The sequence below is a fragment of the Toxotes jaculatrix genome, chromosome 5 (genome assembly GCF_017976425.1).
Source record: "Toxotes jaculatrix isolate fToxJac2 chromosome 5, fToxJac2.pri, whole genome shotgun sequence".
Lineage (NCBI taxonomy): Eukaryota > Metazoa > Chordata > Actinopteri > Toxotidae > Toxotes > Toxotes jaculatrix.
The window spans coordinates 4,192,301-4,220,037 of NC_054398.1; the positions used below are offsets into that span (position 1 = coordinate 4,192,301).

Here is a 27,737-nt window from a genome sequence, read left to right on the forward strand (position 1 = left end):
TGCTGTTGGCAAATGTTTAGAAACCAGGAAAACCAGCTTGTGTTTTGAGTTTGTTTTTTTTTTTTTGTTTTTTTTAGTTTCTTGGTATGATTTTGAACATGGTCTGTATTCTACAGATAAACCTTGAAAATGAAACATAAGACACAAATGAACAAGTTTGGATTATATGTCTGTTTGTGTGTGTGTGTCTGTGTGTCCCTCTCTTCCTCTCTATGGTCCACCTCCTGAGGTCAGTGCAGTGAGAAAGCGTATTGGTTTAGTTATAAAAAATGACACAGACAGGTCTTACAACTGTGCAGATATCACTGCAGTGAGGAAGTAGTGCAAACTGGCTGACACACACACACACACACGCAGATAACGAAGCAGAAGAAAATAATGCGTTGATGGCTGATATGAAAAAGCAGGGTGATACGTGTACAAGGATGGATTAGTTGCAGTGGCCCAGGAGTCTTCAGAAGTGGATCTTCCTCCTTGGTTGTGGAAGCTATGGCTGCAGAGACTGAAATAATGGTGTCAGGGTGGCGAAGGCAAGTGGCCTGGTTACTAAAGAAGGAGGCTGACAAGTCCCGTGGCCCTTCAGGAGAGCCACCTCTGCGTTAGAATTTCTCATCAGGGATGACTGTGTTGAAGGGGTGGTCCCAGAACGTGGAGGTGATTCCAAAACCTGGAGAGAAAAATAAAGATTGATCGCAAAAAAAAAAAGGAAGAAAGAAAAATCAAACCCAAAAGTTTCATGTGTTCCTCAGTGCTCACCTGCTCTCTGGTGTTCAAAGTGGTGTTTGACGTGGTAGGCCTTCAGGCTGTACATATACGAGCCTCTCTTTGGCGAGCCGTAGTGAAGGTAGTAGTGGATCATATCGTACACGACGTAGCCACACAGTCCTCCGACAAACACAGATGTCCCAAGGATCTCTGGGAGCGTGTTGTAGAGGATTGCATAGAAACTTCCGACCACTATGGAGGCCAGGCCGGGCGGGAAGACCAGCCGAGAGCCGTCAAACGGAGACTGTGGAGAAAAGAAGTCTGTGTCATGCACTGAGACATAAGACTGTAGAAAAAACTGAATTCATTAACACAAGTTCACATTGTTGCATATATTTTTTTATGCTTTTCAAAAGCTAAGAGTCATGTTTGTTTTAAAGAGAGCCACGAGTCACACTCAATAGGCATTCAGTTTAGAAAAGTTCATGACAAACTGAATCTACATGTGGAATATCATTAATGATAAGCTCTGTTTAGTGCCATAAAGAACAACATAATAAAACCAATATGAGTTTCATGATTAAACCGGTTTTATGATCATTAGACCTGCCCCGGCCTCGGCGGTGGTGTGTTTGTACCTTGTGGTGCTGTCCGTGCAGGAGGAAGTGTAGCGTGATGAGGTAGTAATTATGGGCTGGCGGTTTCATGTGAAAGACAAAGCGATGAATGCAGTACTCGATGAACGACCACAAGAACCAGCCCATCAAAAAGAGCAGCGGGAATACGTATTTATGGATCGGGACAGAGAAGTCTGGGAACAGATGTTGACATAGACATAAACACACACTGACTGGAGATGAAATTGATGAAAACAAATACAGGTACTCTGTACTGTATGTCTGTGAGCATATGCAAATGAGGATGAGAATGCGAAGCGTGCAAGAGTCTCTGATGCGTGTGTGTGTGTGTGTGTGTGTGCAGTGCATAAGGTGGCAGGTGTGTGTTACCTGAAGTGATGACTATCCTTGTGGTGCCCTTGGCCAGGGTGGTGTAGCAGTACCAACTGAGATAAAACACAATAGGAAGCCACACCACTGGTACCCAGTACCTGTAGCAAGAGACCAGATCAGATCCTTAAACAACTTTAAAAACACTAACACTCTATATCTTCTAATAAAAATGTCTTAGATGTTGTTTTTATAGGAAGAATCCGAGACATACAAGGAGCAGAGACCTCAAACTAGCTGAGACAACTGACAGTGAAACTACCTCTCAGTAGAGTGTGAGTGTGTACGACTATATGCAGGTGATCAAGGCTGAGGAATAACTTACTGACTTTATTGTGTTCAATCAATAGATCTAATAACATAGTCAGCCAGTCTCAAGCTGCAGCTCTTTGATCGTAGACAAGAAAAACTGCTGCACTTCATTGGCTTAAAGGCCCTGAAAGCCCATTTTCTGAAACAGCTTGTTACTACGAGTGGTTGGGGAACTATTTTCACAGTTTTCTGTGGAAATTGGAGCAGTTTCAGTTAATTTCCATAAAATTCTGTTTATGTGGGTTTTTTTTCCCTCTCTGTTTTTCCTTGTTAATGTCTTAAAGGCACCCTGTGGACCTTAATTAGCACTATGAAGCTGAAGTGGATCCCTGTTTTGTTTATCTCATGCACATGCACAAGGACACACAAGCACACAGGTGACTCCAATCACAGTCCTGCCAATGGGTTCACACTATTCCACTGATCTACTGCCGAAGGTAATACGCCAAGATAGGCCAACAAAGGCACGTAAGAAGAAGACTGATATCAAGTCAACATAGATGTAAACAGTGCTCAAGTTAAAATGCTTGAAAAATCAGATTTACAAATGTTTTATGAGGAAAGAAAAGCATTCAACACATTTTTATCAACCTTAAAGATACAAACAATGTATTTGGAGAGCATTCAGACTTCATGTTATACATTTATGATCTTACTTTTTTATAATCTGATAATTGCACATGAAATACAACAATACTAATTATATACATCATGCATATTGCAGTGAGGTAGTGTTGTAATCACACGTCTGTTACACGCAGTGAAAACATGCCTGTTTTGTTTGTAAGTCTGCAAAACATATTTATGAGTGGATATACATCATGATTATGTTATCTTCTACATTATTCGTTTAACCAAAAACAGCAACATTTTCTTATAGTGTCTTAAACAACACAAAAAAGGTGTCCTGTCTTACCAGGAAGTCTTGGTGCTGGCCTCCAGGAACGGGTTTCCGAACAGTCTAATTGGTCTGTCAACGGGCTGGTGAACCCAGGCATCGTATTTCTCTGCGAGGTGGCCTACCTGCCACGCCAGGGGCTTCCCCCAGTCCACCAAATCCTGTGAAGATATGAACAACAACAAATCAGTGCAAAGTCTTCTATATGAGTAATAATCAACATGCTGGAGAAGGAGAGTTTCAAGAGAAGTGGAGAATGAGTTTACTCCAGCAGGTGGCAGCAGAGAGTTAACAACTGTTGAGCTGCACAGCCCAGGAAGTCACTGCATATTTGCTTGTGTCTGCGCGAGCTTTTGCAGGTTTACTTTGGTGTAGCTGAATTGCTGCCAGCAATAATTAAAGATTTACTACTTTTACAAGCTTTTACAAGGTCTTCATGCCTAAAGCTACATGTGAGACATGCAGCTGCGGTGTGGGTGAACATAGTACAGTCAAGTTTCAAACTGATCTGTGGTCAATTTTGTAATATCCACAGGAATGTCTCAGGTTAGGAAAGCGAGTGGGAAAGCTAATCTTGAGAAACTCGTGGGGATGATGAAAAAACCAAACTCAGAGTAGAAAAGATCACATTAAACACATCAGGTTAAAGCAGACAGTTGACACTTCAATCTTAATTTCCGCTGCATTACTTCTGCAGCATCCTATGATCCCAGCTTCTGTGTTTCTAAACGATGCGGATTATTTAAGAAGTGATGACTGTTGCTCAGGTGATGGTGTCTCGCTTATGATTCCCCTCTGAAGACACTGGTGTCAGGCACGCACTGACACAATCACCTGAGGTTGATTTACAAGCAATTATAGGTTGCCGCCCAGGTGATAATGTGTGTATCACATACCATGATGGTATTATACTGCCAAAAATATAGAGGAGCCGTGACCAGATTCTTTCTGTAATTGCTTTCACATCCCAAAATATCATTAATCGCCTTTATTTTCACTCAAGCAATGACCAGTGTTTGCTATTGTTGGGCTGTAAACCTGTGTTGTCTTTGTGATTTAGAGGATTAAAGTTAGTTTCCACCTCTTTAAGTCTGTCACTGAAAGGGGTGGAAACTAAGGCTATAGACAGCTAACTGTCTTTATTGATTGTAAGATGTGAATTGTACAGTTAACGGAGGATCACATATTGATTGGCCTGAAAATATGACCACCTTATCTTGTCTTTTAAAATTAATTGTTTTTATGAGGACGCAACTGCACTTGGCTGTCCCTGAAGAAGACATTTACTCAGTGAAAAATTCCTCCTGCAACGTGTATCTGATGATAACCTAGTGGTCTGAGGGTGGGCTTTACAGTCGAGGGATCAAGGTCCAAGGCTCACTATCTCAACTTCTTTTTCTCCTTCTGCTCCAGAAACATGATTTGCCTTCAGCTGTGCTCCGAAGACTTTAAAAAAAATGTTTTTAATCACTTCCAATCTTTGCTATGTTATAGTCTCTAAATTCACCTGTGCCTACAGCTGCTTTCCAATAATACAACCAGGCTTCTCCTGTAACAGTCTGCTGTGATTTGGCAGAGCATAAATAAACCATGGTCATTTTTTTTTTAACTTGGATCCTGTAGTTAGTTTTATATTGTTTATTTTGGGAAAATGTCAGTGTAGGCAAAGACCTACACACTGCCAATATTAACATAATAAATACAGATACAGATATGTATACGCCGCCAAATGAGATCGATGCAGCTCCTCTACATCTGTGCGCCACCACACAATGTGTAGCCGTTATGTTTTACATCTCCGCTTCCACAACAAGCATCACGTAAATACATTCATTCACACAGACACTGAACTCTGTCCTTTCTTAGCTCCGTTCACACCAAACAAAGTGATTAAAACAGTGCACTCTGCTTTTGTGCTGATAGAAGGTAAATCTGTACACTACATGTATCTAGCTACAACAAAAAAAAAAAAACAATAACTGAAAAATACATAGGAGTACTCCACTGCTTTAGCATTGCCTTCTTAAACGTGGACAAAATCAAAAATGGAAAAAGTAAAATGAGCATTAAACTACAACTGCACCAAGATCAGCTGGGACCTTAAGAGCTATTGCCAGATATTCATACTGGACAAGTCGCAACTGTCAACAAACCCTGGTATTCTTGTTCAAATCTGTCAAACAGAAAACGCAAGCACCCGCTTGGCACCCGCATCACTTGCTTGCCAAATAACTTAACCTCCGTCATTTATCAGACTGAATTTAAAATAAATAAATAAGATGTTTAGTCTCATATTGAGAAAAAAAAAAAAGAAGTGAAATTGCCTGTCACATGGTGAGGATAATCACACTTGTGACTAGTGCAGGAACTTCCCGCACACGAGGGATGATTCTTTGAAACAAGGTGGAAAAAGTCACTTTAAAATCCAGCATCCACTGTCCTGAAGAAAATGACTGAGCTTAAAAAGTAAGTCACGACCACTTCACATGACAAACATCACACAGGTAATCTGTACACGTCTTTAAACTACGCTCTAGCTAGCAAGCAAAAAGTAAACTGAAGAAAACATGGCGTCGAAACCATTGTGAAACATGTTATATGAATCGCTATCAGACATTTGTCGATCTTCCTAATAAACATTAATGTTTGCTATGAATATCACCAAATGTCAGTCATGCTAATGCTTTTTTAAAATGTGGCAGGTGAAGTTTGCTCATAAGAACAAAGATAAAGATCCTGGTTTACGTATCTAAAGTTACCAGGTCAAGACGCCACAAAAGAAACTGGGCCACATGTACGTGTGGAAGCATGCTTCACTTTCCTGTGATAACTCACTCATGCCCACGCACACGCACACGCACGCTGTTGTGGAAACTTCATGTGGCTTCATTTGAAACAACAGGTGAGCGTCTAAATACTGCTTTACCAGTTCGCCTCCACACAGTCGGTCCATAACAAGTGAACTGTTACAACAATACAACAGTATAAAAAATAAGGTTTAACTGAACAAGGTGACTTCACATGAAGCAACACACTGAGCTAAAGCACTTAAGTGATCAGATCAGATCAGATCACCATTCCAATCATTTGGTGTGAATAATTGTCTCTACACAATAATTACAATTAAATTACAGTTTAACAGTTCATAAAAACATGAAACATTTTTATGATGAGAATGAAGTTGCTCCTGTTATTTTTATTTATTTATTTATTTATTTTTTTAACCAGTAGAGACGAGTGTGGTGACTCAAACAAACACCCCATGTGTCTGGCACATAGACTTGGTTACTGAAATCAAACCACAGTGGAGCTCTGATGGGAGCATCTGAGGCAAAAATGACCCCCGAAGCAGTACGGGGGGTTAAACCGTCAGTTTTATTGGAATGACTCGGCGACTTGGTGTAGCTGTAGAGACAGAAACGCTGTTAAGAGTTACGGGCCGGTTAACGTCTGGTTTTGCAATGAAAAAACAGTGAAGATATGTGAATCTTACTCAATACACTGATGCCTGGCAACAGAGTGAACAAGACGGACTGGTTAACTCGGTCATCACATTGTGCTGTGTGAGGACCTGGTATGCTGATAACACTGCAGATGGTGGAAAAACACTTGTCAATTTGCTCAATCACATGGGCATGATTTAAATGAATGGATGAATGAATGAATGTATGAGATCTCTACACTTACAAAGTCAAACTGTTCACGAGGATAGACAGGGAACTCACTTCTCTGCGGGGTCAGTGTATGGTCTGACCATAAACTGTGTGGTAAGACATACTGACCTGGTTCAGTCAGGTCGGAAATTATCATCTTTAACATGTCTGTGTGTCTCTGCATGTTTTAGATGCTCGTTTCTAGCAGTGTGAGAACTTTAAAGATGTACTAACAAACAAGGACATTTTTGGAGGGAGGCAGGGTGAATAACCTGATGACCGTTCACTCTGCATCTACCCCCATCACCAGCTACACACACACACACACACACACACACACACACACACACACACACACACACACACACAAACACACTCACACACAAACCTTATCCAGGTCCACAGAGCTGCAGCGGTTGTACGGGGAGTTCTCATCCTCCTCTTTCACCTTCCTGTCTGTCGTCTCCTCTGCTGTCTTTCCTTCTGTCTTTTCACTGGCCCTTGTCCTCTCTCTCAGAGTCTGAAGAAAAACAAGACAAAAATGGACATGATTAACAAGAGAAAGGTAAACTGATGATCAGGCTGTTGAGAGGAACAGGGAGATGTCTCCTTTCTCCCAGACAGACAGGAGATTAGATTAGTAATCATGTCTGTTTGTTTGATTTCTTTATTTTTAGCTAATGTTTACTGGTGAAGAGGAAATACAATACACCCCAGATAATACTTTGAATTAATTGTTTCAAACTGTAATTTGTAAAAGATGAACATTTATACTGTAATGCAAGTTTCACAGTACATTATTTCCAGTATAACTGTCCTTTGCTCTTTGAATGTAACAGCCTCATCACTATGTTACATACTAAATGGCTTTGGCCTCATGTGATGTATATACCATAACACTTTACATTTACAATCCTCAACCTTTGAACACCTTTGTATGGCTGAAAAACACCTACAGTTGTCCTGTCTCCGTCACCACTTCCACAGGTGTGTGGGCTGTACTTTATTCAGCACTAAACACTCATCAGTCATTAGTCTGACACGCTGTTGGCTTGTGTGTTTAATGATTTTGTTGCAGGTTTCTCAAATGCACCTAAACAACAGCACCTGTAACTTTTTTTTTATAGCTGAAATGACAGAATCCACATAGTCCACACTGTAACTGTGGCCTGTAAAATCTACATGATCCTACAGGCTATGGCCGGCCTGCACTCAGCAACATGGGTTAGAGCTGGAAAGAAGAACATGTGGGCAATATTGTGAAATATGAGGAAAAAAAAGGTGCAGTCCGTTATTTCTCCTTCACTGTTTGTACAAAAGGTGAAATATTCACTGACTGTTGTCCTAATCAGATTTCCTTACTGATTTCCACAGTAAGAGTGAAATATAAATAAGGACACAACATGGTGTTTTGTGTGGTGTCCATTCGATATCATTCAGTTAAACTCAAGTCCCTCAATATTTTAAAAATAGTTTGAGATCTGTGTTAGAAATTTCTTAAATGTTTTACAACAAAATGTGCAAAATCATTTTTTCTAATAGATTATGGTCCAAAATTAAAAATTAAAGTCTGAACTCTGCTGGCCACAAACTAAATACGGCACCATACACGTCTGCTTGTACTGAAAACGGTTCAACTTGAGCGAACGCTTGCTGTTCTCATGAGCTCCACTAAAACAATACTCCATTTAAAATATACCATTTCAGCATTAAACAGTAATTCCATGTAGGTTAGGAAGGTGGTTATTTAAACTGCCAGTACCGTCCTCCACAAACAACAGTGGCTGTGCGAAACTCATTGTCAATTACAATGGTTTACTAAGGTCACGCAGTTTCTCTCAGAAAACCTGCCCATTCCACTGATTCCACTTACCAGTTCAACAAAATATGACTTAACACACACTTTGTCACTGCTCTGGGTAACTGTACAGGTGAACAGACAGGGGAGAAGTGGGTTATGCTGCGAGAGTAGTTTGAAAAGTGGCCATAAATATACATACATATACTTTTTACTGTGAAACGAAATGATGATGTTTGAATTGGAAGAATTATTCTAACCCACGCTGAGTGGCAGTGCAGCTAGATTCTTGCTTGTATTTTTACCACCATCATACTGCAGTACAGGAAACAGTGAAACATCCCTTTGTCTGAATCCCCTTCATTTGTGACTAAGTACTGAATACACAAATTCAGTGTTAGGAAAGTCATAATCATCTCCCCTCTCTGATCTGCAACTGGCTGCTGCTGCTCGTCTGTTGAGTCTGCCACTGACTGTCAGTTCCCGCCAGTCAAGTGAAATATTTATCAGCTGGCTGGGTTCAGACACACATGGACATAAAATGCAACACACATGCACACATGTCCCCTATGGTTTGTTACTGACATCACCTTGGCAATTCAACACCTGCAGAGGCAATGTTACACCCTCCATTATCACACTGTGCTAAAAAGAAAAAGAAAAAAAAAAAAGAAAAAGGAAACAAAGGGACCATTAACCTGTCCCGTCCTTCTTAGAAGAATAGCTTTGATGTTGTAATTCACTCTGAACTCTGACGTCCAGTAATATGAGATCAATACTTCTTTAATCCAGTTTTTATTGGAAGAATCATAGTGATCTTGTATTACCAGGCCTCTAGAATACTGACAGGAAGAACTTTGTTTACTTCTATGTACTATCATTACTACTACTACTACTACTACCAATAATAATAATAATTTTCCTTTATGTCTTTGTTTTTCACTAATGGTTTGTTTACTGGTTAAGAGGAAATACAATACACTCTCAAATAAAATGACAAATCCAGACACTTACAAGCTAAACCCTTTAGCAGGTAGCAATCTTGTGTCTTGCTGCCAAGAATTACCTTTAGTGCTTTATCTGGTATCCACAGTTATTAATAACCATATTTGTATACATGTTACTGCACAAAATCCTGAGGGTGACCAATACCAGTATCCGCTGTACGGTCAGTAAAATGCTTTTGTTTAGTGTTGTTATGGGTGATACTGCACATGGTGATTCAGACCTGATATCAAAACAATCAGACTTAGTAACACAAACTAGGGTAGCACTGCAACACACACTTTCTGTTTAACTGGCCTCTTCTCATACTCAGATGCTTTAGGCTCGCCCACACATATATACACACACACACACCAAAACAAGCAGCGTGATAGTTTTATGTTGGTGAAAGCAATAAGCTGACACACCCTCTCTATCAGCAGTAAGCAGCCATGGCCTACGTGAGCCTGTGACCAATGTGTGATTCTGAAGTTTAAGGTGACCGGAGCTCTGTGCCATGAATGAAGTCTGCAGGTGTGGTGTGTTTGAAGCGGGGGGGGGGGGGGGGGGGGTGGTCAGCACTGGGAATAAGAACATCCCACCAGGTTTTAATGGAAAGAGGAGGAGCAGCTTATCATTATTTGGTGACACAGGGCAGTGACGAGTATGATGATCCTGAATCCTTCAGCACCTTCACTGTGTTTCTGGAATGTGCTAATCACGCTGTATTATGAAATCTGGTAAATTAAAATGTTTCCTGTGAGTGTCATATCATGCAAAGTTTTACTAACCTGATGTCACATTGACAGGTGAAACAGAAACGTATGAAACATAATTCAGAATGTGAATCAGAGAACCTGATAAAAATGCTCTTTCTCCACAGAACCTCAGATCCGCTAACGTAGCTGCTCTGATTCCACAGCAAAGCCTCGCCACGGATGTGTCAATACCTGCCAACATTTTAATATACTTCCTACTTCATATTCAAGTCACGGTCAATGCGTTTGTCAAACAGGCAAAGCAAACGCTCACCTCACGATTTCGTCTCGACAAATATGTACAAGCATTCACATACCACTTTTTTTTAAACACAGACGGCACACACACCCCAAATATGCACCCTCCGTTGCATAATGCACTCGTAAAGCACATCATGCCCACTGCGCAACACGGAGGCTTACTCTCCAAGGAGCTGACGATGGAAACAAACACGTAAACAGGACCTGCAATCACATGGATCATATCAATCCATTAGGAGAGCGCAGGAAAAAAACAATACACAATACTTTGCTTAGTCCTTTAAATAAACTTTGGCTTTTAAGGTTCATTTTACATTACAATAAAAATGAGAAAAGCATCAGTATTCATGTCAGTATTGATAAGTATCTGTAGAGGTATTAATAGAAGGAAAACTCCAATTGACAATGCTCCAGTTTTTAAAGTTCTTCATGTGGTGAAGCTGCCAGTTCAGAGTTAGAGCAGTTACTGTCGATCTCATCTGATTCTGACCTAGTGGCTTACAGTGAGGACGTTACTCCTGTTTTTTCCATACAATAATCCTCCGAAACAGCAAGTTTCATTTACAAACAAACCCCACTGATTCTCCATGGACATAAACTGTTTTTTTAAAAACTAAGAAACAGTCATGTTTGTTAATTAGCCTCACAAATTTCAGTGGTGGTTTTCTGAAAATCTGTGCTCCAATCAATTTAACTGTAATGAATATCACGTACTACCTAATTAACAGCAATAGTCGGTAACGATGAAACAGTTGAATAGAGTTTATAATTTTGACAATAGATTTATTATTGATGTTTAATCCACCAATAGTTACCTGCGAGTTTGTGTGCGTCTGTGTGTTTGTTGATGCTGCATGACTTAGCTAAAGGGAACAGACTGTGTCAGCAGGTTCTGAGAAGAGGAACATAAAGCGTGAAACGAAAAAAAGACTGCCCGACTTCTGTCATGTGGATTATTGAGCCATATCTAAGAATGAGACCTGATCTCTTTTGTTGCTGGTGCGGTCAACTGCAGTCACATTAACATTCTTCAAAAATGCAATGCACTGAAAGCAGAACTTTGAAAGGACAGATCGGTTGAATCTGCTGATTCACGGAGGCTCTAGCAGAGTCACATCCCCAAAACATTTGATAGTAACTTGTACAAAATATTGTTTAATCTCCTCTTTATCTTTCCAGAATTAAATTGCAAACATTTGGTTTCAGCTTCTGCACACAAAGATCTGCAGCTTTTCTCTATATGAACATAAACTGAACTCCTTTGGGTTTTGGGTTAGGGGTTAGGGGTTACACTATTTTGAGACAAAATAAACAATTGAAGTGTGACACAATGATCTCCGGGAACGTGTGAGAGCAATTTTTTCCATCTTTTATATTTTATGGACTAAACAATGAATTGAAACAATACATTGGTATACCGCACACAGACGAGCCAAAACATTATAACCACTCTATGACCACGCAAATTACCTCAGAAAAATGTCCCATGTCAAGGGTGGGATATATTAGACAGTAGGTGAACAGTCAGTTCTTGTAGTCAACGCGAATGCAAAATTTGTACGGCCAGATGACAGATGACTGCAAGGCAGATGAGGTGATCCTGGTCGGCAGTGACACCTACTGAAAGTGATCCGAGGAAGGACAGACTACGAACCAGTACTTCATCAATTCTCAACAAAGGCAGTTCCGTCTGGTCCGAACCAACAGACTAGCAACTGTGGCACAAGTCTCCCATAACCTGATAGTTATGGAAGGAATGTGACATATCCCCCCCCTAACAGAGCAAATACCACCAGCTACAATGATAGGACTATGTATTGTTCGCTGGCTATACAGACAATTTTGAGGTCAGGACAGGAATTCTCCTGTTTACCATGTATGAGGAATTCAAACGTGGCAGCGTCTGCTATTGAACCACTCCTGGTAGCTTAGGGCAAACTCTTGCTTCACGATTTTAGTCTTTCACCCTTTTTGCAATTACACTTTAGGAGAGAAAAGTCTGCTGATTTTACTAGCTGATGTAAAAGTTTGACTACAGAAGGTTTAACTGGTGCTAAACCTTAACTAAACCGGGAGCAATCTTCACATTTCAAGATAACAAACACAGACACTAAAAACGTGTCAACCCCTAAAGCCATTAAGGCTTTGCATCTACCTTTGAAGGTATCATGTGGCAGCTGGCAAAGGCCACCTCTGTAGCATACAATAACTAGGTGCACATGAACTTTCAGCATCTGATTAAGCTTTACATATTATTTACACAGAGATTATTTTTAGTTTGTAGTGGCTCGTACAAAGGTGAGTTGGCTGAAAAGAAACAAATCTCATTAGGAAAATTCAAAGCCACAGCACCATGGGTACATGGTGTTCATCAATCTATTCACCTATTGTGGCACCAAAGTTTTGATGCAGTCACAAACCTGGCCAGGAATCACCAAGTCAGGAAGTAATTCAACAACGGCCTTAGTGAGAATTTTCATTTATAGTTATACAACTTCACCTTTGAACAATATAAAAGACCGTGATATGGCAGAAAAACCAAGGTGCACTGTTTGGTTTAGGTCTCTCTCACCCTCCAAGATGATGTATGTCTATAAAAGTATAGTTTATAATAACACAGCGTTTGTTGTGATTTGTGTAACAAGTGATTTCTGTGATTTTTTTTTGTTTTAAATAGCACACCTGATACTTGACAATCTGTTGGCAGGAAGTCAATATTTGTACAAAAGAGGAACGCATGATGGTGGAAGGTGTACTGAAATGTTTAAGTAAGTAAAACATGTTTAAGTAAGTAAAACAGCAATACAAGTAAGTTATTCATTCAAATAAGACCAAATAAGGCCTAAGTATTAGCCGTAAAATACATAATCATGCAAAATAGCCACATTTGTGTTAGCGGTGCTGCTGCCTTTAGCCTTTAACTGCCAGGATGAGAGCAAGTTCAGAGAAACACGATGAAGAGCATTAACCTTTGAGTAACAGAGTAACAGCTCTAAAGTCGGCCCAACTGAACCATCATATCAAAAAATCTGTGATGACATATGCTGAACATAACAATTGCATAACCAAACAGGAACAGCAGTCTCAAACAGACTATGGGAGTTTGTATTTTTTGAATCAGACTGAAAAACTGAACACTAACTGAAGTATTCTTAAAATGATGGTTGCTTGATAGGTGTAACTCCACAAATTACAGTCTCAAAATTTACAATCAAAAAATGAAATCATGAGTTGGACACAAACTATGTTGGATTTCACAGTAAATGTTATTTTGTGTTTTCTAAGCAGGACCGTGTATTCATAATGTCATTTAAATCATTAATGCTTGTGTTAAATCTATGGTGATTTCCATTAGATTTGGTTAAACTGAGCACTACAGCTGTTCTGTGACACCGCTTGCATGTTGTATAAAGGTAACTAAAGGTGTCGTAACTCAGGTAAAGACTGCCATGGCAACCTATCAACAGTGTCCAAGGGAGGTGAGGACTTAGGTAACCCCCATTCCCCTGTCCTCTCTTGCTCACACTAGTCTCCATCTCACTGTCTTTTTCTTTCAGTCTAGCTTTCGTGCTGCTGTCAGCTCGGTTTCAGTCACCTGCTCTAACACATCTTCTATACTATAGCCTAAATGTAAAGCCAGAGGGATAAAGAACAAATTAATGGAAGTTAAATTGCATGTTGTTAAGTAAACACTGAGAGCAGGAGGAGAGAGTTCAGTAACTCAGAGTTGGCCTTCATTTGTTTTTCTGTCTATCCAGGAGTGCTTGTGTACACTCCTCAGGGCTGAGCTGAGACAATGGGTGGTATGCCTGTGCTGTTGACATTGCTCTCGCCCCATGCCAGCTCATTGTCATGTCAAGAATGACACCAATTGACTGCATTATACTGAGGAGAGACACTTCTGAGACCTTTCGTCATGCCTTATCATAGTGTGGTTAAAGCATGCAATGGCCTTACACAATATTCAGTCACAAATTACATTTAAAACTGCAAAAAAGAGCTTAAGATTATTACCAGGTTAGCACACTTCTGAATCAATACTGCGATATATATCACAATTAAATGAAAACACTTCAAATTGCCCTGTTAAAACATGCAGGGAGACCAAATAATCTTATTTTACAGAAGAGAAGAAGCTTAAGAAGTATAACATAAGAGGGCTCTGTCCCTGTAGGACGACAAATATAAAAGAGAGACAGACAAAAAACAAAGGAGATGGTTAGAGTGAGGTGGCGATGTGCCCTGGTACCATCACAACACAGAAACTATGCTCAGTCTCTGCAGGGAGAAGAGGAGGAGGAGGGAAGACAATGAGGGTGGATGAGTTAAATGAATGTTGTGAAGAGGAATAAAGCAAAATTTTGAGGGCAGAGGACAACAAGGGACAGTTTGGTTCTGATCACAATGAGACAAAAGGTCCCCGAGACGTGACAATTTAGGCTAGTATGACGGACAACCAGTTGGTGCTTCAACAGTTAAGGACACGTACAAAGAAGCAGCTAAATATGGGCAGTGATCCAGACTGCAGTTGCAGTTAATTCATGGAAGAGGATCTCATTCAGATGGACCGAAGGACACTGACACACGGATACAGAAATGTGACAGTGACTACAGAATGAGTTTGTGGCAAGGTGTGTAAGAACCTGTGTGGCCTGAAGATCCACCAGGGCAAGATGAAATGCATGCAGACGGTGCAAGTGACAGAGTACTCAGGAACTACACCTGGTGAGACACCGCTCCATAGTCACCCGACAGTGCTGCAAACTCCCAGACCCACGTGGTCACGAAGGCAAGAGCAAGCTCAGCCCCGGGACCAAGTGGGGTAGCTAACGGGTTTTATAAGAACTGCCCGAGGTTGCCCCACAGGCTCTGGAGGATTCTGTGTTAATCTAGAGGACGGGCAAACTCGAAATGATAAGTGCAAATGGGGCCTTAACTACAGGGAAGGACCTTATGCAACGTTTTCATCTGTGAATCAGCATTTCAGTGTAACGCCTTCGTCATCCACTAAATATCAAACTTGTGTTTTAGTTATAAGCATAAACATCATCCAGGATCCCTTCATTGTGCCTCAAGCCTTTATGATTAACAACAGTCAGCCAATTAAAACAACCAATTTATTTTTTTCAGATTTCAATATAATACAATGTAAAATATACATATATGTATGTATATATGTCTATATAATCTAAAATACAGCAAACGTATTATCTAAATTATGCACAGCACAAACACAACTACCTCACTGAAAACACTGACTTATAACTGATGATTGCAGGTTACACTGTGAATCATTTTACTCCCTGAACAATTAACATGAATAAGTTTGAATTAAGCAGATTTTATTCCACCTCCATAACTGCGATTACTTTCTCTTGTGTGTGTGTCTTTCCTTCATTGCACTGTTTTACTGTGCTGTTTATGACTCGTCATAGGGGACTAAGGGTGGAGAAATGGTGTGTAGGGCAAAGGTTGAGCTGGTGTTGCCCTCTGGGCTGCCACTATGTAAGCAGACTTGGTCGTGGTTGGTTTGTGGCGTTGAGATTTAGTGATCAAAGAATGACGACTGGTGCACAGGCTGAAACGAGGCAGTCGCTTAACTCTGACCTTTATTTCCCTAAAATCAAACAATATTTGTAATCCAAAGAACATCTCCCATACAGACACTAATTTTGTCTCAGTTACAAATTCTATTTGCCCAACATTGTCCCTGCATTGTGTGCCAAAACCAGCATTTCTGGTTAATTACCACTACTGAATAACTTTAATCCTGGTTACCTTCTGCATAACAATCAATGCTGCAAACAGACTAAAGCAGTACAGTTCAGGATTCCTCTTGGATTTTAGTAAACATACAAAGGCAGCAGCAGGTGACCCTGGTGCTAGGAAAAGCTTTCATAAACCCTCTGGTCTCCGGTTACATAGCAGATGAGAAGGGTCGGTCAGTCAGTCAACCTGAGGAGGCTGACGCGGTTTATTACTCCTCTACTGATATGACTCCTTTGAAAGAGTGACGCTGGCTCAACACCAAAAACATTTAGTCTCACACGTATTGATATGCATTCACTCTGTCCTTTCATGATAAGGGGTTACATACTCCAAACTTGTGTAATCATAAGTGGACCATCAGTTTCACTGCAGGCAGGTCTGGTGTGCCAAAACTATCCATACATCTACAATAAGATGCATTAACAGAGAGTGTTCATTTTGTCGCTTTGTCAATGAAGGGAGGGGACGGAGGAGCCCACATACACTAACACACATATCTTATGATTCACTATGCATGACCCACGTGGGATGCAATGTGTTAGGATGTGTTAGGGGAGGACAAAGGAGTGAAACATGCGTAAAACTGATAAAAAAAACCCCTGATGTGTCAGTAGTTATCATTAAAATAACGCTTTTACATCTGCTATTATCTCGTTATGTAAAATTATGCTGTGCATATTTGTCAGGGTGTGTCAGCAGCGGTTCCCTGGCAGGATGCATGTGGAAAGAGCAGGGTTAAAGTTCAGTAACACCGAGGAAAGTTCGATAACACTCTAAAGGCCATGACACACACACACACACACAGACACACACACACACGTGTTATACATCGATCAGTCATACATTTTACAGAAAAATCAAACAGAAAACTGTTTATTTACTAATCCATCAGTAGTGACTGACTGAAGTCTGTTACAAATCTATTTGACATATTAAATCCTTAAAACCATGAGTCAATACAATAGGAAGGCTTGATTATCTCATCTAGGTTTAAGACATGATCTGGTTGGAACCAACCTCTACATATTTTGTGTTCAGTCTTATCAGCTCTTACTAAAACACTGATGAAAGTGCTGATAGCCAAATACACTGATAACAGGCATAAAGATTTACTACATTAAGCAGCTCCATGTGTCAGTTAGAGGTAGTGGGGGAAAAAAAAAAAGCTAAATCAAGAACACCACAGGCATGAAAACTTGAGATCACACTGTTAATTTGTTACTCAATTATACATTACTGCCATGCTGTGCTATCCAGATTTGATAACAATGACATCGGTGTCAGCAGGAAGATCACATGATTGTGTGTAAAGGTTGAACGCTCTCATGGCTCACACTCAGCTCGATGAGGCACAGATAGAAACACACACACACACACACCTTTCCTTTCCTTATACTCAGCCACAGACATAATCATATCTCCATCTGGTATTCATGTCATTGCACAACAGCACATTTGCACAAAGCTAAAATATTTCACCGCTCCCAAATTAGCCAACCACTCGCCCGGATTAGGATCAATGAGGCCAAACCTATGGTCTGGTGACATGTGCGGGCTGCAGCGTGTGTAGATGTCTTAGCGGGTCACAGAGAGCAGAGTGCAATGGTTGTTATGATTATCACATGAATAGCTATCACAGGTTCTGGTAAAGTAATTTTTCAATTAAACCCCCCCCCCCCCCCCCCCCCCACCTATTTTTCCAGTGCCTGCTGAGGCTGTTGACAGCGGAGACAGTATGAAGCAGGTTGCAGAGAGCCTCGGTAACGTTCTCCTTTTCCGTAACGCTTGACAAATTTATAATCTCATCTAAGAAAACCATTTCCAGCGCAAACTTTCTCCTCAAAGCAAATGTCATTCACTGTCACAAGGTAAATAACAGAATATACACACACGATTTCAGCACGACAATCACCTCCTGTTCACTGGCCTGACAAATTTGTAATAGATGTGCCAGCTGGCATAGTCCATATACAAACCCTTCTGTCATCTATCTCTTTCACAAGGTAAATAACAGAGTGTAAACAATACCTCAGATATACAAAGGATGCACGACAAATAGTCATACTCGTGTCTCCTACGGTGCAACCCATCCACAATACAAGTCATATCCATGTTGTGTTACAGTGGCGCTGCTGTTTGACTGCCAAAGCCTTTAGTTCGACTCTGAATCAATCTGGTATCAGAGAAATCCAATCCAAGCAGAAAAGGACACACCCAGTGTAGGTGTGTGACTGTTATTTAACACAAGGACACGACCAGAGAAATGAGGATGGAAAAGATGGATTATAGTGATAACAGGTGGATTCCTGTCACCAGAAGCCCCCCCCAAAAAATACTCTGCGGGAAACAAAATGCTGGACCCCACATGTTTAAATGGCTGTCTGAGGGTTAAGACTCAGTTTTAGGGTTCAGGTTCAGGCATTATGTTAATATAGATAACAAAATCAATCGTGTCCCACTAACTACAAAAACCAGTCAGACCTGAATGACCAGGACCAGGACTCAAGATTCCAGCCTTGCTCGCTCTCTCTTTCTCTCTCTCTCTGTACTTGTTTTTGTGTGTGAGTGTGTGTGTGTGTGTGTGTGTGTGTGTGTGTGTGTGTGTGTGTGTGTGTGTGTGTGTGTGTAGAAGAATCTGAGGCTTTGTGTAGCTACCCAGTTTGTGCAGAAGGTGTCACGTTACCATACAGACAGTAGCCGGTGAGCTAAGTGCCATATAAACAATGCTCCTACATTCTGAACACATTTTAATTTATTTTTTTTTTCATTGATGAAAACTGACATAAAGCAAGATACTCAGTAAAACTGACCTCTGATTTGAAAGACTTCAAGATCAACCACTCAGTGTAAAGGGGCAATTAATAATGAATTAACCTCACTGAGCACCCACAGGAATTCAACACAGAAAGAACAGTTTCTCCTGCATAGGTCTGCTAAACAGCCTGTCCTTGTTTCCTTTACGTACCGTGGCCAGTAAGAGACAAATACATATGCACAAGAATGGTGTGACTGTAACCGTGACGGTGCTCTTTTTACAATATCCTCCATGTTACTTAATATAGAAACATAATATAGACCCATGAGGCCAGTCGGACATGCCAAAGCAAGTTCAAAACACTTTGCTGGTGAATTTGTTAACAGAACACAGTGTTATAGGTCAACAAATGACCCAGAAACCAAAAGCAAAATAGTTCTTCCTACCTTGCACCTCTAGAGTCATGGATGTATTAACAGAATTTTTATTACGCATCTGTGACTATAAAGAAGAGGCTTTTTTTTCGTTGTTCTGCATTTTAAAATCACAACAGCGGTGGATATAGATGATGCAAGGTGATGACATATCTCTACTCCCATTTACAGTACAGGGCTAAAATTTACAAGCGCTAATTATATTAAATTTTACCTGTACGATATTAAAACTGACAATGTACAGTCTGAAACCAACTATCGCCATCTGCACTTTCCCCAGACCAACAGAGGGATGGACTGTTGTTGTTACTGCGACAGTAACAGCTTTCCTTTTTATTTTTAGCAGGGAGCCAAAGACAGGAGCTAGTTCCCCAGGTCTATACACACACACACACACACACACACACACACACACACACACACACACACACACTCTCATATTTTTCTTGCTTCCAGTTCCAACTGTGCATCACTGTCAGCTGACTCTCTTCACCAGACGCTGAGAAGTTTCACAGGGAGAGGACATGCACAAAAGTTCATGCGTCTCTTAAAAAGACAAAGCTTCATCTAAAGACCTTAGCCAGAGTTTGACCAGCAGCCATGTTATACTGTATGTAAAATATCCACAGCAGGACACACAACCCCTATAGTTCTGCTGAACGTCTTCGGGCTGCCTTTATTTCCATCTCCTCCCCCCTCGTCTGAGACCGTCTGAGAATCTTGTCTTCTCCTCCCCACGCCTTACAACCGTTTGTTTTTCTGCAACAACACACCTCTGAGTGTGTGTGTGTGTGTGTTTGTTTGTTGGGTTTCCCCCCTGGGCTTTGAGCCAACCTATTGCAGCCGCAAATACTGTATACACACAGCCCCACCATGATGGACAGATGGAATAAAGAACAAGGTGGGGTGAATGAACAAATGAAAGAAGGGAGGAATTTTACAGACCGATATCGCAGACTACAAGCACACATACAAAGCACTAGCCCACCTCCTTTACACAATGTAATTGTATCTTTCATGTGTAGTTTTGATTTGAAAATATTTTTTATTTAACTGTAATATTTATTATGTACAAAAGCCCCCCCCACCCTTATTTATCACAAAAGTTGTTCTGTAATACAGGATGAACAAGATATAATATTTTAAGGAAGTTAAGCTGAAATTCAGTCTTACATACTCTTGTCTGTTCTTTTCTCTATGAACATTCCTCTCAAGCCAAGCACACACCCTGTGGGATCACAACAGGCCGATGAACAATACCACCGGAAAATGAACTGGAGGTAAAAATTACCCCCTCTGGCTCAACACAAACAACGAGAATGAGAAAATATGAACGGCCGGCTTCAGCAGCACCCCAGTGAGACCTTTGCCCAAATCAATTGCACCTTTCAAGCATATGCTCATCTCCATCCCCTCTGACTGTCCATCTAGTTTCCCTCCGCCTCGCCCTCTCTCTTTTCCAGGTGTTTCCGTGGCGATGACGGGAGCCACCTGAGGCCCGCACCCGAGTGCTAATTGCCGCGTCGGCAGTCTCTATGGTAGCAAAGATAAACAATGTGCCGGGTAATGTATCACCACGGTGACAAACTCAGAGCAGCTCTTATGAGTTGTAAAAGAGGTGGTTCACCTGAACAGCTTGTCGGGAAATGACACGGCCACTGGAGACACAGTGGAGCTGAAAGGTAACGGACAAAGCACTGACCAGGATATTAGTAAATACTGTGCCATGAATTTGCTTTGATGCGATTATCTCATATTTAGTGAGAGTCTATATTTACCTGCAGGGACAAAGTCTTTAATAAATAACACCGTTTAATGACTCTAGCATGCTGCCAAGTCTAAACTGTGCCAACATTTGGTACTTAGCAGGTGTTGAACAGAATATTGAACTTAATGTTAACATTCTACTAAATCCCTCCTCTGACCCCCCCACCCACCTTCTCCCTGTGCCCTCTGATGAAAGACAATCACATCATTGAGCAGAGAAAGATCCATGCAGATGAAAGTCTGCATTCCAGCGCTCCGCCAGTACGACCCGCTCGCCCTGCAGCATTCCATCCACAAACTTATCAGCACCCAGCACCATGACCGCTCTGCTCTACCAGCTCCGACTCTTATTACACTGTTTTCCTTTTTTTTTTATCTCTGTGCTAGATTTGGCTTCAAATTCATATTTCTGTTTATTAAAATGCTTAACTGTTTAATGTCCGTCTCTTTTATTCTATTTTTTAAAAACTGCTCTACTCACTTCCAATCTCTGCCATCTGTTCCAATTCAGCTGAGCTTTTCCATCCTATCTCTGTTGTTCATTCATTCATTCACGCACACTCACTTATTTGTAATTCACTCATTGAACAATATGTGTACTATCCTCCCAAGTTCATGACTACCCAGCTACATTCTCCCATACATTGGTGCATACATTCGACTGCCTCTGCCCTTTGCCCCTGTTGAATTTGTTTAGATTCCAAGTCCACCACGTATGGAAAGAGACAGAGAGACAAAGCGACCCAGAGAAAGTGGAAGACAGTGTCAGTGAGTGTTGAACAGGGTATTTCCACAACATGTTCAGAGGCAGATAAACCATGCTGGTTCAATTCCATCTCAAAAGCAGAAACACAGAGCAAACAAAGGTGCACCCATTAGTGACACGCTGATTAAGGGGATAAGCAGTTCCGTCTTTACTACAGCTACAATGAAAAATGTCTGCACATGCCATTAATCTGGGGCTTGGACAGATAGCTCGCTGCTGGAGGTACATTTCATGACAGACTCCACGTGAATTTTTTTACTTTAGGACCAATATTGTCAAAACACCTTAAACAGCTTCAGTACTATACTGAAATTTTCGTCTCATTCATGTCTGTGGTTCTTTTACACTGCACCTCTCCTGTCCATATTTTAAATCTTTTTTGTCCCTGATCCCAACCTGAATACTTTGCTAAATGCCAACTGATAAGGAGCTCTATTTGTATTTTCTTGCTTGATAAAAAGGGAACAGCAACGATTTTAATCATGAAGAGCAGTTTAGAAATCAGCGGGACCACTGCTCAGCCTACAAAAACACTTGTACAGTACGGGGTCCCCCTGTGGCTTTGGAAGAGCTTCGTCAAGTTTGAAAAAAATAACCCTCAGCACCTCATCATTTTGTCGTCAGGTTTGTCTCAGCTTGTTCACAACAAAATTTTAACAGACAGACAGTGATATAAACTGGGCTGTGGAGTTTGAAAGACGTGGGCCCATACCAGATATGGAGGCTCTAAAAAAAAAACGTGATGTTCGGTTTTGACGTAGATGGACATCTATGTCAAAACCGAACATCCATCACTGAACAGAGGGGCTGGTCTAAGACACCTGCTGTCACCCACCTGACCTGGATGAATGAGAACTTGCACAGACAGATCTCCTATACTGTTTTGTAGGCTGTCCCATATTATTTTGTACAATATATGTAGAGAGAGCAGGTATTGATCTGTCTAATTCCAGTCCTGCTGATCAACTCTGGACCACAGTGTATCTTCTACTGTGATGACTTTCCCTTGGGTTTTCTATTTACTACATCTGCATTTCCTTAGGTCTCATTCTTTTATTTGTGTGTTGAATCAAGGTGGCTTTCAAAACAATAGGTGCCAGAGCACATTATACAAGGAATGTATAATTTCTTGTACACAAGGTCATACTGTGAAGTCCTAGCACAAACCAGGTGTCTTTAACACAAATACCACATGACGTAACATAAAAGGAAGGGACATAAGTGACAGAGAAAACAGATGAGCAATAATTTATATATTAAACTTGGTCTGTTAAGGGAAAACTGTGCCAATTTCTGTTTTTTCACTGGGGTAAAGCACCTACAAACACCGTTTCCGAACAGAAGTAATCAGCATCTAATACAAACCAGTTTGATTTGTTGACGGTGTAAACAGCACCTCTGTTTGATTGTAAACCTGCTCCCAAACACACATACATGTAAGCCCTTCACCCACAAACACACACACACACACACTCTAGAAGCTACAGTCTTGTCCCCTTTCAGCTCCTGCAGATTCATTTCCAGTAGACCCTCTTCTCTGGTATACCACTAAGGTCTGCAGTGTGAGATCACATCCTGTTTTAGGTTATGAGTGCTATCTAAAAATGAAAATGAACAATCAATAAGAACACACAACGTTGTGTTCGAGGGTTCTGCAGCTGTGGTTAATGCAGTACTTAGCAGGAAAAGAAGAAAATGAGAATACACCAAAAATCTGAGGCATGGATTGATTCGAATAGCACCTCAAGTGGCACTTCCAAAAAGACACTAATTTTTGACCATTGGTAAAAAAAAAATTTAAGCGATGCATTTGGGAAATCATGGCCCTTGTTACTTGTTTAGGAGAGCAGGCAAAATCTTGAGCCGGAAGATAAATTCAAACAAAGAAATAATGAACAGAAAAATGCCAGATTCCCTTTTTCAGTAAAGGACATGTGCATGCTGACTACTTACATGTACTTCTATACCATCTTCTAATCTCCCCCTTAATCTCCTTCTCGGGCAACCTCAGAGTGTTGTATAAGCTATGTAATTTGTTTGTCTACCAAGCTCTCTAGATACCATGCTTATAGTCAGTTCAAACATTTTGTCCTGTGTGGCAGAGCACTGGAGGGCAGCTTCCCCTAAGACACTGAAAACCGTAGACTGCATCTCCCTCTGCTTGTTAGGGCTTAACCCTTTGGGTGACAGGTCTTCCCTTAAAGAATGGGACTAGGGTGCTACATTATTATGGCTTGCTCTGGCCCCTGCTGTTTCGAAAAGACCACATTAGCTTTTTATCATCCATCTACACCTGAAATTTGAATAGCAAAACAGGCAAAAGATTGGTCTGAGCATGTTGCCCCTTTAAATATGGTTTAAAGGGGCAATGGCCAGAGCAGTATTATACTATGGCTGTAGTTTGGCTATTATAACAATAATGTGACCATCAGGCGTTTCTGCTAAAAAGGCCAAATCATTACAAAGCACAGATCAAACTACACATGCGTATCGTCTACTTTAGAAAGATTTTGATAATCGATTTATTATATTTTGGTTATTTTTCAAGAAAAACACCAAATACTCCCTAACTCCAGCTTCTTAAGATGCTGGTTTTCTTTGTCAAATATCACAGTATGCTGATCAGAGAAACTGACCACTGACAAGCTGGGCTGTAGAAAACTGTAACAATCACATTCATCAAATGAGAATATAATCTGCAGATTCACCTACAACAAAAATGATCACTAGTTGCAGTCCTACAACATCTACACACACACACACACACCAACATTTACACGTGGGGAGCTTGTTTTCGGCCATAATAGAAAGTGAAACTGTATTCCGACAAGAATCAAGTGCCTCTTCCTCATGACATTAAAGGCACCGTATTGGTGACACATCACAACAATCCTGTAATCTGAACATAAAGTGACTCAGCACGGGCCAAGATTTGTGCCTCCAGCGCAAACTATGTGACGTCTGATAACATTGCCAACAAGTCCCACTGTCAGCTGGTCCATGAGGGAACAACAGAATGAATATATAATAACCAAGTTATTATTTATAAACCACAAAACAAAAGTTAAACTTCCATTTGTTCTACAAAATCTGACATGATGATATTACCTCTGTAATTAATTAATTCTGTTGGATGCAGTCCGAGCACAACCAAATTCCCCTTGAAGTCAGTGTGTGACTTGAAGGTGATTTATCTTGTTACTGCTCTGGCATTTGGCTACTTGGTGAAAAGGTCATTTAAAGCCAGCAGGCTAATGATTAAAGAACAAAATGTGGGCTACGTTTGACATTTGCTATTAGACCAAGGTGCTTAAGTGACAGGAGAAAGTGAGAGGAAAGAGTGAGCATTATATGTTCCAGCCATACCTGGAGGACAAATTATGCAGGGGCGATATTTCATTGACAGCTGGAATGTCCTAGTGACTCAGAGTCCTGGAGACTCAGTCAGTGGGCCGACCTGAGCCTCAAGAGCTCTACTGTAACACTTCACACCTCAGAGCTGGGGTGTGATTTCCTCAGTAGGGCTGAGTTATATATCAACAGCATCATTTATCATCTTTCAGTAAAATAATGTGATGATGATGTTATGTTAATAACCAATTTTCAACATGTTTGCTAATATCAGTGTTTTACTCCATGGTTGTCCTCTGATACACCCTGCGACACGCTGACCTCAGTGTTCAAAAGCTGAAGTTGAACTTGAAACAAGAAAAGGAAGAAGTGCAAATAACTTTGCCTGGATGTTGTGATGATAACAGCTAAAAAGAAAAACAAAAAACACCAACTTCTCAAACTGCAAATAGCATGTGTGAAAATACGTGTAGGCTACACTCACTGTCAAACCATGTTGACAACGCTAACTGTGAGAGAAGAACGTCTTTAATTGTAATTGTGTGAAAATAAAAATAACCGCGGGACAGACAGAACAGACACGCGGTCACACATGAGAGTGGGCAAGCCATGTAAATGTCAACTCTGTGTTCAAGAGATTTATGCAAAGTCTCTCTGTTTCTCCGTCTACACACAGGGAAGAAACAGGGACAGGTGAGAGCTGAATTGGGTGGGGATTGATCGGACAACAAGTGATGGAAAGTTTTCAGTTTCCCTCAAATCTCTCCTGTTTGCAGTCCCCTCCGTGCATAGTGGGACAAGACAAACCAGTTTTTTGTCTCTTGTCCCACCCTCTCTCCCTCTCTCTCTCTCTCTCTCTCACACACACACACACCTGTTGAATCATTCATTAACACCACTGACTCCCCACACCCACCCTACCCCAAGCCCTCAGGTCCACACTATCACCTGTACACTCTTCCCTGCTCCACTCCTCCAACTCCCTGTGTGTCTTTTTCCACTAAGTCCTCACTCCCTCCCCTATAATCAATACTATCCAGGAGGAGGAGGAGGAGGAGGACAGGGAGTTCCTTCTCTCGCTGCCTCGCAGAAAACGCCCAGTAAAGTCAAGAGAGACACAATTATTCGCCTGTTACTCACTGAGCCAACAAGTCCCTATGGGCCTTCTAACCTAAAGCCTAAAAAACTATTACTTGAAAGAGTTTGGCAAAGTCGCTGCACCTGCTCTCAACCGAGAAACACTTCCAAACCTACTGACCCAGGATACGCCACGGCCGTGCGCGATCTTCAGCGCCGCAGGCTCAGCTCAGAGGGGGGGACATGTCTCCTCCTCTGACCGTTTCACAGAGACGTTAGGAGAGCCGTTAATATTTCAAACACACGTGCCGTTGCTCGACAAGTGACGTGAGTGTCAAACATACTAGAAACTTCCAGACAGAGAGAGAGAGAGAGAGAGAGTGTGTGTATATATATATATATATGAGAAAAAGATTTTAAAATTGTGTAATTTTGTTTACATAATGGAAAACCGCTCTCATCCCCAAGGAGCCACAGCCTTGTCTTCAGGCCATTGTTTCTGTCTACACCTGTAGGGCGTGGGAAAACCTCCCAAAGCAGGAGACAGATTCCAAAAATGACAGAACTTTCAACATAACGGTGAGCTAGTCTGTGTAATCTTGTTTAAAAATGAAGACACTGTCTGTGTCCAACAGTCGGCAGAGACAGACACCCTGACGACCCTCAGCTAAGCAACAGGTTTTTCTTCTCCGGTATCTTTGCCTTAAGTTATTGTTTGGCAAGTGATGTCAGCCTTAGCTAGGTGTGGGTCAGTTACACACCTGTGCCTCGTCGGTGCCGCTGTCCCTGTCCAGCTCCCCGATGTAGTACTGCTCCATCCACCGGCGGGCGTTCTCCGAGTGCCGGTGTGGGGGTCCCTCCATCTCCTGGCTCACGTCCTTGCCCGCCCGGCGCAGAATCAGCGCCTCGCCGCCCGGATGCCTCCGCAGGAAGGCGGTCACGTCATACACCCTGGTCCCCTGCAGCACCCAGCAGGAGTCCTTGGTGCAGTGGCAGGCCACCTCCCTCTCCGTGAAGAACCTGGGGGACGTGGACGGAGACATCCTGACAGTGGAGATGCGGAGCGTCCACCTGAACCGAAAACTGAATACAGGGAGGGGTGCAGAGAGAGACCTCCTCACAGGGCCGTCGACCAGACTTGTGGACTGAAACTTCAGCTCCGCCGTTTACACCCAGCGGTTCTAAAACTCTGAAGTGGTCACGAGAGGACAGAGGCGAGAGGGGCGGGGTCTGTGAGGCGTTCACAACCACGGAGAAGACCCTGGGATTCCAGGGTGTTACCGTTACAGCGGCCAAAGTTTGTTTAAAATCTTTACACGTGTGAGAAAAAAAAATCTCCCTGGACGGTTATTCTTGTTTTAAAAACAAAGAATTTACGTTTTCTAGAACAATTATTCACCTTGACACGGAGAAAAGAAAAGCTTTACGTAGGACGATAGAGG

The 27,737-nt window shown here is 41.5% G+C and overlaps 1 protein-coding gene across 1 annotated transcript; it reads right to left on the reverse strand.

Moving 5' to 3' along the window:
* Window positions 1-2: 2 nt before the first annotated feature.
* On the reverse strand, window positions 3-27,737 carry fa2h (fatty acid 2-hydroxylase). The gene is made up of 8 exons (XM_041037747.1): window positions 27,695-27,737; window positions 27,057-27,484; window positions 6,964-7,095; window positions 2,941-3,083; window positions 1,713-1,813; window positions 1,344-1,516; window positions 757-1,009; window positions 3-667 (listed from the first exon to the last, which is right to left on the reverse strand). Exons 2-8 carry the CDS (start codon window positions 27,336-27,338, stop codon window positions 600-602), a joined length of 1,152 nt encoding a protein of 383 aa, XP_040893681.1. The 5' UTR covers window positions 27,339-27,484; window positions 27,695-27,737; the 3' UTR covers window positions 3-599.